This window comes from Coregonus lavaretus, assembly GCF_964263955.1.
Source record: "Coregonus lavaretus genome assembly, chromosome: 34".
Classification (NCBI taxonomy): domain Eukaryota; kingdom Metazoa; phylum Chordata; class Actinopteri; order Salmoniformes; family Salmonidae; genus Coregonus; species Coregonus lavaretus.
The window spans coordinates 33,345,139-33,358,686 of record NC_140021.1 but is presented as its reverse complement, the minus strand read 5'-3'; the positions used below and the strand labels follow the sequence as shown (position 1 = coordinate 33,358,686).

The following is a 13,548-nucleotide window of genomic DNA, read 5'->3' as shown; positions in this document are numbered from 1 at the left end:
TGGGTTCCGCTGGTGTACAGCTATCTTTAAGTCATACCACAGATTCTCAATTGGATTGAGGTCTGGGCTTTGACTAGGCCATTCCAAGACATTTAAATGTTTCCCCTTAAACCACTCGAGTGTTGCTTTAGCAGTATGCTGAGGATCATTGTCCTGCTGGAAGGTGAACCTCCGTCCCAGTCTCAAATCTCTGGAAGACTGAAACAGGTTTCCCTCAAGAATTTCCCTGTATTCAGCGCCATTCCTTCAATTCTGACCAGTTTCCCAGTCTCTGCCGATAAAAAACATTTTGTGGGGATGGTGTTCTCGGGGTGATGAGAAGTGTTGGGTTTGCGCCAGACATAGCGTTTTCCTTGATGGCCAAAAAGCTCACTTTTAGTCTCATCTGACCAGATTACCTTCTTCCATATGTTTGGGGAGTCTCCCACATGCCTTTTGGCGGACACCAAACGTGTTTGCTTATTTTTTTCTTTAAGCAATGGCTTTTTTCTGCCCACTCTTCTGTAAAGCCCAGCTCTGTGGAGTGTACAGCTTAAAGTGGTCCTAATGACAGATACTCCAATCTCCGCTGTGGAGCTTTGCAGCTCCTTAAGGGTTATCTTTGGTCTCTTTGTTGCCTCTCTGATTAATGCCCTCCTTGCCTGGTCCGTGAGTTTTGGTGGGCGGCCCTCTCTTGGCAGGGTTGTTGTGGTGCCATATTCTTTCCATTTTTTAAAATAATGGATTTAATGGTTGCTCCATGGGATGTTCAAAGTTTCTGATATTTTGTTATAACCCAACCCTGTTCTGTTCTTCTCCATAACTTTGTCCCTTACCTGTTTGGAGAGCTCCTTGGTCTTCATGGTGCACCAGATGTTGCACCAGATCTTATTTAGGGGCTTCATAGCAAAGGGGGTGAATACATATGCACACACCACTTTTCCGTTATTTATTTAATTTCACTTCACCAATTTGGACTATTTTGTGGATGTCCATTACATGAAATCCAAATAAAAATCCATTTTAATTATAGGTTGTAATGCAACAAAATAGGAAAAACACCAAGGGGGATGAATACTTTTGCATGGCACTGTACCTAGTAAAGTGGTTGTCAAACTAGCGCATCGGCTGCCAGGGCTTGAATTTGAACTATGGATGGTTCAGGGGGTCAAACTAAGAAAATGTTTTAATGGCGTCAAAAACATTTACGCCATAAACCATCTAAACAACTTTGACAGCCCTATATGTTTCTATTCGTTTATCGTATAAAAAAAATATATAAATATGAAGGTCATGGTCTTATCAAATAGCAGTCATTTATCCTCCACTGCTATCACTGCCAGGCGGCGTCCTCCATTGAGGTGGTAAGTGTGGGTTCGAGTCGAAGTAGGACATTATAATAATGCATATAAAATGTTGTACATTTTAAATGTGCACGTCTATGTAATATAATATATACGGTAACTGCCAAAATAAAGGAAACACCATCATGGTGTCTTAATAGGGCGTTGGGGCCACCACGAGCCAGAACAGCTTCAATGCACTTTGGCATAGAGCACCAGTGTCTGGAACTCTATTGGAGGGTTGCAAAATCCACGAGAAATTCCATAATTTGGTGTTGTGCTGATGGTGGTGGAAAACGCTGCATCAGGCCCCGGTCCAGAATCTCCCAGAAGTGTTCGATTGGGTTGAGATCTGGTGACTGAGACGGCCATGCCATGTGGATTACATCGTTTTCATGCTCATCAAACCAGTGACCACTCGTGCCCTGTGGATGGGGGCATTGTCATCCTATGGGGGCATAGCCATGGTAGCCAAAATAATGGCCTGCCCAGCATGTTTATACAGGATCCTAAGCAAAATGGATGTTAATTGCTTAATTAACTCAGGAACCACACCTGTGTGGAAGCACCTGCTTTCAATATACTTTGTATCCCTCATTAACTCAAGTGTTTCCATTATTTTAGGAGGTGCCTGTATATATGATTATTAACCCTTTACACTCATACCTGTATATGGGTTGAATTTGGCATATTTGGGCACTGATAAACGGCTAAATTGGAATGCAGTGGCTGTACAGCAACATGCTATACATGACGTCAGAGCTCTGGCTCTGAGCACCTCGCGCGACAAGAAGTTGCCCCCATCCCTCCTGTTAATTGGGCAACTTTTGAAAAAATGTGTTGTCTGAGTGAGGGAAATGCTGTACATTAAGATGACTCTATGTATTTTGAAAAATGAGACATTGAGGATTATAGTAAATACCTCTTTGATGTCATACAAGCAAGCCAAACACCCGTGAGTCCAAATGTGCACTTCACATTTCCATATCATAAAACTCATGTTTGATGTCCAGTTAGAAGATGACATGTGGTCATACCCTGGGTTGTTCTGAACAGAATGAGCCTATGTTTGTCTTTTATGAAGACAATTTGCAGCAGCACACGCACCTGAATGCACTCGTGACTCCTTTCTATGCGGACCAAAATTATCCCTGAATTGCATTGTGAAAGCCTAACACTAATATCCTATTTTAGAACTTAGCTAGGCATGTTGGCAATATGTCAAAATATGTCCTTTTAGAAACGACAAAGCTCTCTGTATAGTGATGCAGGTCTTTAGATGTTGTACACATGAAATTGTGTAATTCCGAACTTTATCCGCAAGGTTATATTCCATTTTGTTGGACTCAAGCGATACTTTTCTGTGTGCGTGCATGCTCGTGCTTTCTCGTTCCCATTGTGGTGATAGGAGAAAGCATGCGCATGCTCACACATGGAAATTTATGCTTTGCCATTTCTAAAATAACATATTTGTTGTTGTTTTCTGCATTTGGTCATGTTTATCCGTGGTCCCCATACTGCAGAACGAGCAATGAGGAAGTCTATTGCTGGTGGGGTAAGTTTCTCAAAACCAAGTGAAATCATTAAAGTGGTCCTCTGTAGCTCAATTGATAGAGCATGGTGCTTGTAACGCCAGGGTAGTGGGTTCAATCCCCGGGACCACCCATACCTAAAAATGTATGCACACATGACTGTAAGTCGCTTTGGATAAAAGCGTCTGCTAAATGGCATATTATTATTATATTATTAAAGTGTCTGGACATTTCTATAACATGCCATTTACATAAAACATTTAGATTTGGTAAAATCTTGTCCTTTAAGGACGCTTTCATGAAAAAAAGTGTTCGATTACATTCGACCCATGGGTTGATTTGTTATTTGTTCCCATAAATATAAGTGACTCGTGGTAGCAAGGCGGCTAATTGTGACGTCTTTCCCAATGGGAAAAGCTAACAGCTAGCATAATTGCTCTAAAGGGTTTAAACCTGTGGTCTAAGCAAGAGATCGTAAATATGGACCCTCCTGGTTCATACAGAATTTGAGGCTGTTGGTCGATTTTTAAAAAGGTACATTTGCACTTATCAGGAGTCAACTGAATATCCCATGGGTGCAGGTCCCCAAAACACACACACACATACCACATTATTTCATTCCTCTCATCCTCTGACCGTCTCTGTCTCCCAGACCTGTCTGAAACCCTGGAGATGAGGAAGAACCTCCAGAGGCAATTGCAGGAGATCATGTCAGCCACCAAGATGGCTACTGGCCGGCGCTCCTCGGCCCGCCTCACCCGCCTGTGCTCCGGGGGTTCCGACTCTCAACCCCACACCCCCGACAGGCAGGCCCGCATGGGCCGCAACGCAACCGGCCGACGTACCCTGGAGGCACTGAGGTAGAAGACGCAGACAGACCAGGGGGCTGGGAAATATCTAAATAACCTTCACTATTCAGTCTCCCTCTGCCAATGACCAGATCTGTATCCAGGGAAACATCCCATTGTTTGGTTTTGAAATTCCTCCACACTACAAATGTTCAGATTTTACTTGAGACTTGAGTTGAATTTGTGTTGTAAGTTTGTTGGATGTTTACAATGTAAATCTCATTGCCATGTAAATAAGGCCATGTACATTGTATCTTCAGAGTGTGAATAGGGCTTAACTCCAATCTCCCTCCTCTGGTGTTACTCAGGATGTCTCGTCAGGCAGCCATGGACCTGAACACAGAGCCGTCTCAGAGTGAGCAGATCGTGTGGGATGACCCCACGGCCCGGGAGGAGAGGGCCAAGCTGGCTGACAACCTGCAGTGGCCCGGCAGCCCCTCCCAGCACTCTGAACCCCTTGCTGTACCCCTAGCAGCATCCCTCTCCCACTCTGACCACGCCGGAAACACCCTCAGGGACTCTATGACCGACTCTGAGCTGGTGGAAATGGGTGAGAACATTTTTTAAATAAAAAAACTGTTTATTAACACTCCATTCAAGTGAAACTTTGCAAAGGAATGTCTTTTTTTGAATTGGGTTATATTAGGGCTGTGGCGGTCACTAAATTTCATCAGCCGGTGATTGTCAAGCAGGTAATTGATCATTAATTAACAAACACATTTAGCATCTCCTGGCTTCCACACATAGCCTACAAGCCACTGTTGCAGACCTTTGGAACATCTACATTTAAAAAAGTATAATAAATCCATGTAATATAGCCTACACCTTCACAATAAATCCATTATTTATTTTAGACAGGTCTAAAGAAACATGATATGAAGAAAATGTAGTCTACTTCAGAAGAACAGAATAGCATACTCTGAGTTTTCCTTATGTTAGGCCCTGATCTGGCTATGCCATATGGCTGTGGGCTACACTAGTTCATTTAGCAGACAAGATTTGCTTAGAATTCCGTGGCATTAATTTATAGTATGAAGAATACAATTGAACAAAGCTGAATAAAATAGAAAGGATATTTTCTCCAAACGATTTTAGGGAGTGCGCACATGCGGCTATTCTGCGTTGAGCGTTTAACAAAGAAATAAGTATTCCTATGTGATTCATTTAGAGTTATTAATGTAACTTTAGTTCTACAAACGTTGGGCTATATGTTTAGATTTTTAATACATTGTAAGGCTGCATGATGAGACTCTAATGATGATTTGAAAAAAGTTGCTTGAAATGCATGAGCCTCTGCTTTGTTTTTTGTACAGGCTGTACTACATCAGTCACTCATTCACAATTTGACAAGCACTTGATAATGCCTAGAATTTCACGGCAGCATCCCCTTTGTGTGGCCGTAATGCACCCTAAAAAAATCCATGCCTTTTGCGAGCCAGTGGCCGTTGTGCCCTTATCCCTGAATGCTGCGCGCTCCTAAGCACCTCTCACTCACATGGCTCTCCATCACGTGATCGGGTCTTTCTCACAGGCTACAAGTGAAGACAGACACATCGGGGATGCAACTGCGCGCGTCCTTATTCAATTCCGAGGTGCATATTGAAGATATTGGAAGAACTGTCCACATTAACTTTTCGTCAGCCAACAAGATCAGAAGGCCTAACGAACAGGAAAACCACTAACCTATGTCAAGCTACTATCCCCCATAGTACAAAAGTCAACCTATTCTGTGCGAGAAATAAATATTCCAACCATAGTCTGGGACAGTTGTAGGATGCAATAGATCCCAAATTAATACAACCACTAGCATCAAAAAACTTTTTTTACGCAATGTGGCTGACGCAACAGATCAGAACGTTTAGCTTAAAATGTTGATAAACTATTAGGCTATTTCTTCACATTATAAGCGCAGCAATGCGCACATTTACATTTACATTTACACATGGTAGTAGGCTATAAGCGCAAATGTTCCATTAGCAGGAAAACACCATTATCAAAAGTGACCGCAAATGCAATTATGCATGTAATGCTTTTATTATAAAGGTGCATTTTTATGGTGAAAATTATCTTCACCAAATTTGAAACTCACTCGCTGCTTATGTATGCCAGTTAGGCTCTACACCCCTTGTAAAGCGGATTAATGTGCTTAATTCTAATAAGTTATTTGGCCACTTTAGTTGTGATACAAACCTTATCAAAACATATAGGCTACATGAGGTGTGCGACTATGATTCGTAAAAGTCGCAAAAAGAATGCATTGTTTCTTATGCTGGGCATCATTCACAAGTGATAATATATAATTCACAAGTGATAGGCTAAATATTGTCACCCATCAGACTACTCTTGATTTAATCTTGTCTTTACATATACTAAATAATATATGTGTGAGATTTGTTTTGATTTAGAATGGACCATTATCATGCACCTGTATCGAAACAGGGGCAGCGGGGAAAAATACATGTCATCTATGTACTTAAATAGCGAATGGAGGACGCTTTTCCAGTGGTTCATTTTCATACCAGCCAGGTAGCATTTGCATTTATGTAATACTACTGCACTGTTGGAGCTAGGAGCACAAGCATTTCGCTACACCCGCAATAACATCTGCTAAATATGTGTATGTGACCAATAACATTTGATTTGATTCAAGGGACAATAGTGCTGAGTACCAGGCAGTTAGCAAGTTTGGTAGGCTACTAATGACCAGCAGCATCATCAGAGCTTGGAGAAGCCTAATTACCGTGACTAAACGGTCACGTGGAATTTGACTGCCGTCATGACTCGTGACCGCCGGTGTGGCGGTAATACGGTCACTGTAACAGCCCTAGGTTATATATGGCAACACGCTTGCAAGGGACTAGATTTATGCAAGTGCAGCATCCCTTTCAAAGTTCTCACTCAAGTTGCAAAACATTCACCTTTTCTGTCTCTAAACATCAGTCTGTGTTTTGTTACTCACTCTGTGTGGTGGTAGAAACATGCATTTTTGTATGGCTGCGTTCCAAATAGCACCCTATTCCCTATATACACTCCCCTCCATATGTATTTGGAGAGTGAAAATTGTCTTGTAATCAAACTTGTCTGTACGTGAGTAAAATAACTACTAATGGTGTGTCTTTATGAAGGCACATTTATTTGCGAACTTGACGTTGCTTCACATTACAAGCCACATGAGAGAGAGATGCTTTTCTCATGAACCCCTACATTCTCACAGAGCAAAATGAATTGCCCATCAATCTACTCGCTGAGCTTATTTATTTTAGGGAAGTTATTTACAAAAGCAAACCTTCAATAGTAAACATACTAGCAATATATTGGCTAACCCACTGTAGCCATGTCAATCAGGGTTGCCAGGTCTAGCAAACATTTGTAGGCCAATGACCACTCAAAACTAATCAATTTTTTTGGCCATATTTATACAATAAACAATTTTTCCGTAATATCGTATTTACTTGTAATGACTTTAGAAGCAAAATGTGGTTTTCCTCAAAATAATAATTATTGCGAGCTATGACGTAATAAAGGAATTTGAATATGTCGCAAGAGAAAAGATCATTCGCCCTTATTAAACTCGCCAGATAATTTTCCATCAATGGATGTCGATTTAACTCGATTGACTGCTATGATTAAGCAATAAGGCACAGGGGGGTATGGTATATGGCCAATATACCACGGCTAAGGGCAACACAGAGTTCCTGGATAAAGCCGTTAGCCGTGGTATATTGGCCATAGACCACAGACCCCCGGGGTGCCTTATTGCTATTATAAACGGGTTACCAACGTAATTAGAAGAGTAAAAAGTATTTTTTTTGTCATACCAGTGGTATATGGTCTGATATACCATGGCTTTCAGCCAATCAGCATTCAGGACTCGAACCAGGTTTATAATTGTAAATAAATCCCCTTTGCGCATGTGCATAACTATAGATAAATCCGACAGGAGAGTTTGAGTCATTAAAGTTGGACAGAGGATATAGAAATCTCTGAGCAAGCAACACTTAGACGAACATGAAAAAACTAATGTTAGACTATTTTCTGGCAATTGTGCTGTTATTATGTGCCAGGTGTTAAGACTACAAACTGTTATAAATGGCCTATTTGCGAGATTGACTTGTCATTTCAATAAGTACAGGCTAGACTAAAATCTGGGTTTATGATTGTAATTCAAATTTGCCATGGTTTGAATAGATAAAGGCAGGTAGCCTATAGCCCCTTATAGGCCTACAGCTCATTTCATATAGTCTACAGTAGCCTAGACAAGATGTCAACTGAACGATTTAGCAGCTTGCTTAATTCAAATTAAGACACATTTATTGAACATGAATAGCGAGGTGATTTCGAGGTAAGTGCTTGTTTCCCAATAGCCTGCTGGAATAGGCTACTGAGGATGGGGTCGTAATTTCAGGTACAGAATTAAATATTAATAATATGTATATTAACTGAATATGCTTGTCAACAACAGCCAGTGTTTATTTTGTAGATTATTTTGTTTACCTGTAGCTTAATCTGACTTACCGTCAATCTAATGCGTTCTAACAACTGATCAGCAATTGAGATGGAGCTTTGATAACTTCCAATTTAATTAACTAAACATGTCCATTAATAATAATTGCATAATAACTACATAAGGCTACAACAACAATAAACTGAAGTTATAGGCTATTTATTGAATTGCTTTGCCAGCTCCAGGTAGCCTACACAAGTGGCACATTGATTTGCAATGACTCCAGTGATATCATTTCAACATATTTATTGTATCAAATGGTAGCCTACAATGGCATTTACATTAATAGGCTACTTGATTGCCAACAGAGGCAAATGTGTCATTCTCCACATTTAATGTCAGTTTCATTGAGGACTTTTCCCCCCATAAAAAGAACCACGCGAGGGAGATCCATAACTTCCATTTCAAATTTCCACTCGGGCAGCCCCCGAGACCCAGAAACTGATCCTGCATAAAACACTTCGCTTGGTACCGTTTTCTTCAAGCAATCAACATTAGAATACAGTTTAAACCACCTCAGAGCGAATGTATGTAATGTGCTCTAGTGCGCCCAGTCTTTTTCCAGTGCTTTGTCTCCATTATTTCTTGATGTGCATCAGTTCTAACGTATTATGTTTTATGGAAAAAAGGGTTGGAAATAGGTGTCTCCATAATGAGAACCTAAATAGCCTACCTACAACTGGTAAAAGGTTATCATGATGCTCCCTCTGCTCTCGCTCACGTGACTCAGCAGATGGGTGTAGCAAAGATGTTCTAATTGTTCTATCTGTGGATGTGTGCTCTCTCAACACACTCGCACCCTCCCGGCCCTCCCCTCCACTCACTCAGCAACAGCCTGTCTCACTGCCTGACAGGCAGGAGCAGGTCACAGTGAAATATATATATTTTAAGAGAAATGCCATGGCGGCCGCGGTGCAACTTAGAAATAGCCCAAAAACCCACAACCCGCGACCAATAAATTGTCACCCGCGAAATCGTTTTCAAAGTAGCCCAATTTGGGAGGAAAACCCCGAATGTGGCAACACTGATGTCAATATCTCTTTTGGTAGGTTTGTCTTAAAGGGACAGCGTCCTATTTTCAAATCTTCTTAAAATAATATACTATAGAAACAAAAATGATGCAATTAATACAATGCAATTCTAAAGAATAGAGTACTGACTTGCATTGCTAAATTATATTACACAGCTTTTTAATACATATCATAATAACTAAATTTAGCATATTAATAGCTGAATATAGAGAGAAAGCATGTCAACCTAGGCTGGCTGTTGGTCGACCTTTAATTGTTTTAGTCGAGCAGTAACAAATATATATATATATATTTGCGCCCATCTCAGTGAACTAATAATCCAGTGCGGAGGCCTAGACTAAAAGCCAATTTATGCTTGATTCGAAAATGTGGTCAGAGACTCCATATGGAGGGTGTGACGCAATTGCGGGGCATGGAGAGGCCAAATCGAGCTCCATACTGCATCGCCATGCGCCTCCCAAATTTTGTAACAATGCGGAGGGCTGTGTAGAGCTCCGCATTGACATGATTGGTTGACGGTAGGTGGGGGTGGTACATCCTGTATAAACACAAACTCACTTCCTTGATAATAGCTCTACTCTGCTCCGCGAAGCGCAAGAAGTATGAATGCTCTGACTTCTGCTGAGGAAATATACGCTCTCTCCCTCCAATTTGTGCACATTCATTGTTTCATAACTTCATTGTGTGAATTGTTTGTGTTTGATTGTTAGTGAATATCAATTCCCCATTACATACAGTTCATTCGGAAAGTATTTAGACCCCTTGACTTTTTCCACATTTTGGTACATTACAGCCTTATTCTAAAATGGATCAAATAGTTGACAAAGCAAAAACAGGTTTTTAGGAATCTTTGCAAAAAAACAAAAAAAGTATATTACATTTACATAAGTATTCAGACCCTTTACTCAGTACTTTGTTGAAGCACCTTTGGCAGCAATTACAGCCTCGAGTGTTCTTGGGTATGAACCTACAAGCTTGGCGCACCTGTATTTGGGGAGTTTCACCCATTCTTCTCTGCAGATCCTCTTAAGCGCTGTCAGGTTGGATGGGGAGCGTCGCTGCACAGCAATTTTCAGCTCTCTCCAGAGATGTTAAATCGGGTTCAAGTCCGGGCTCTTGCTGGGCCGCTCAAGGACATCCTGCGTTTTCTTGGCTGTGAGCTTATGGTCGTTGTCCTGTTGGAAGGTGAACCTTCACCCCAGTCTGAGGTCCTGAGTGCTCTGGAGCAGGTTTTCATCAAGGATCTCTCTGAACTTTGATCCGTTCATCTTTCCCTCGATCCTGACTAGTCTCCCAGTCCCTGCCGCTGAAAAACATCCCCACAGCATGATACTGCCACCACCATGCTTCACCATAGGGATGGTGCCAGGTTTCCTCCAGACGTGACGCTTGGCATTCAGGCCAAAGAGTTCAATCCTGGTTTCATCAGACTAGAAAATCTTGTTTCTCATGGTCTGAGAGTCCTTTAGGTATTTGTATTTGTATTTATTATGGATCCCCATTAGCTGCTGCCAAGGCAGCAGCTACTCTTCCTGGTGTCCAGCAAAATTAAGGCAGTTCATACAATTTTAAAAACATTACAATACATTCACAGATTTCACAACACACTGTGTGCTCTCAGGCCCCTACTCCACCACTACCACTTATCTACAGTACAAAAATCCATGTGTACGTGTGTGTGTATGCATGTGTCTGCGCCTATGTTTGTGTTGCTTCACAGTCCCCGCTGTTCCATAAGGTGTTTTTTTAATCTGTTTTTTAAATCTAATTTTACTACTTGCTTCAGTTACTTGATGTGGAATAGAGTTCCATGTAGTCATGGCTCTATGTAGTACTGTGCGCCTTCCATAGTCTATTCTGGACTTCGGGACTGTGAAGAGACCTCTGGTGGCATGTCTTGTGGGGTATGCATGGGTGACTGAGCTGTGCGCCAGTAGCTCAAACAGACAGCTCGGTGCACCCAACATGTCAACACCTCTCATAAACACAAGTAGTGATGAAGTCAGTCTCTCCTCCACTTTGAGCCACTTTGAGCTCTCTGTGTACATCCAAGGGCCAGCCGTGCTGCCCTGTTCTGTGCCAATTGCAATTTTCCTAAGTCATTTTTTGTGGCACCTGACCACACGACTGAACAGTAATCCAGGTGTGACAAAACCTAGGGCCTGTAGGACCTGCCTTGTTGATAGTGCTGTTAAGAAGGTAGAGCAGCGCTTTGTTATGGACATACTTCTCCCCATCTTAGCTATTGTTGTATCAATATGTTTTGACCATGACAGTTTACAATCCAGGGTTACTCCAAGCAGTTTAGTCACCTCAACCTGCTCAATTTCCACATTATTTATTACAAGATTTAGTTGAGGTAGTTGATTTAGTTGAGATTTAGATGAGGTTTAGGGTTTAGTGAATGATTTGTCCCAAATACGATGCTTTTAGTTTTAGAACTAACCTATTCCTTGCCACCCACTCTGAAACTAACTGCAACTCTTTGTTAAGTGTTGCAGTCATTTCAGTCGCTGTAGTAGCTGACATGTATAGTGTTGAGTCATCTGCATACATAGACACTCTGGCTTTACTCAAAGCCAGTGGCATGTCAGTAGTAAAGATTGAAAAAAGGAATGGGCCTAGACAGCTGTCCTGGGGAATTCCTGATTCTACCTGGATTATGTTGGAGAGGCTTCCATTAAAGAACACCCTCTGTGTTCTGTTAGACAGGTAACTCTGTATCCAGAATATAGCAGGTGGAGTAAAGCCATAACACATATGTTTTTCCAGCAGCAGACTATGATCAATAATGTAAAAAGCCGCACTGAAGTCTAACAAAACAGCCCTCACAATATTTTTATCATCGATTTCTCTCAGCCAATCATCAGTCATTTGTGTAAGTGCTGTGCTTGTTGAATGTCCTTCTCTGTAAGCATGCTGAAAGTTTGTTGTCAATTTGTTTACTGTAAAATAGCATTGTATCTGGTCAAACACAATTTTTTCCATTTACTAAGGGTTGGTAACAGGCTGATTGGTCGGCTATTTGAGCCAGTAAAGGGGGCTTTACTATTTTTAGGTAGCGGAATGACTTTTGCTTCCCTCCAAGCCTGGGGGCACACACATTCTAGTAGTCTTAAATTGAAAATATGGCAAATAGGAGTGGCAATATCGTCCGCTATTATCCTCTAAAATGTTCCATCCAAGTTGTCAGACTCCGGTGGCATGTCATTGTTGATAGACAACAATAATTTTTTCACCTCTTCCACACTCACTTTACGGGATTCAAAATTACAATGCTTGTCTTTCATAATTTGGTCAGATATACTTGGATGTGTAGTGTCAGCAATTGTTGCTGGCATGTCATGCCTAAGTTTGCTTATCTTGCCAATTAAAAAAAAATAATTGAAGTAGTTGGCAATATCAGTTGGTTTTGTGATGAATGAGCCATCTGATTCAATGAATGATGGAGCTGAGTTTGCCTTTTTTCCCAACATTTTATTTAAGGCGCTCCAAAGCTTTTTACTATCATTCTTTGTCATTTATATTTGTTTCATAGTGTAGTTTCTTCTTCTTTTTATTCAGTTTAGTCACATGATTTCTCAATTTGCAATATGTTTGCCAATCGATTGTGCAGCCAGACTTATTTGCCTTTTGTCAAACTCCAAGCGGGCTGTCTTGTGCCTTTTATTGAGGAGTGGCTTCCATCTGGCCACTCTACCATAAATGCCTGATTGGTGGAGTGCTGCAGAGATGGTTGTCCTTCTGGAAGGTTCTCCCATCTCCACAGAGGAACTTTGGAGCTCTGTCAGAGTGACCATTGGGTTCTTGGTCACCTCCCTGACCAAAGCCCATCTCCCTCGATTGCTCTGTTTGTCCGGACGGCCAGCTGTAGGAAGAGTCTTGGTGGTTCCAAACTTCTTTCATTTATGAATGATGGAGGCCACTGTGTTCTTGGGGACCTTCAATGTTAGATACATTTTTTGATACCCTTGATCTGATAGTATTTCTGATTAGCTTAACGCACCACCACTAATGACCTGTGGAGCTTCTCAAAGTAATGTTTTCTTCACCTCAAACAGCAAGCAAATGAAGTCTATTTTTACATCCATTAAGAATTACAATAGTTCCTCAATGTATTTGAAAAAATATTTCCAGCTCTCTCCCTTTCGATAACCACTCAGCGTGAAAGGGAAAAAATGCAATGCTCTGATCCAGTGGAAACGTCATAAAGTATGCTTCTTATCAGTGCTGGACTTGGACTGAAATAGCTTCTGGTACTCATTTTGGGTGCTGGTACTGTTTCTATTTAGGTGTAGAAGCTCCACAATA

At 41.3% G+C, this 13,548-nt stretch overlaps 1 protein-coding gene across 1 annotated transcript in view; it reads left to right on the top strand.

The window, feature by feature from the left end:
- LOC311109145 (DNA topoisomerase 2-binding protein 1-A-like) overlaps positions 1-13,548 on the top strand; it is a 37,693-nt gene that overhangs the window by 19,917 nt on the left and 4,228 nt on the right. The window contains exons 20-21 of the mRNA XM_084151967.1: positions 3,507-3,714; positions 4,011-4,252. Of these exons, the coding sequence (XP_084008093.1) occupies positions 3,507-3,714; positions 4,011-4,252 (450 nt within the window). The remainder of the gene's footprint in view (positions 1-3,506; positions 3,715-4,010; positions 4,253-13,548) is intronic.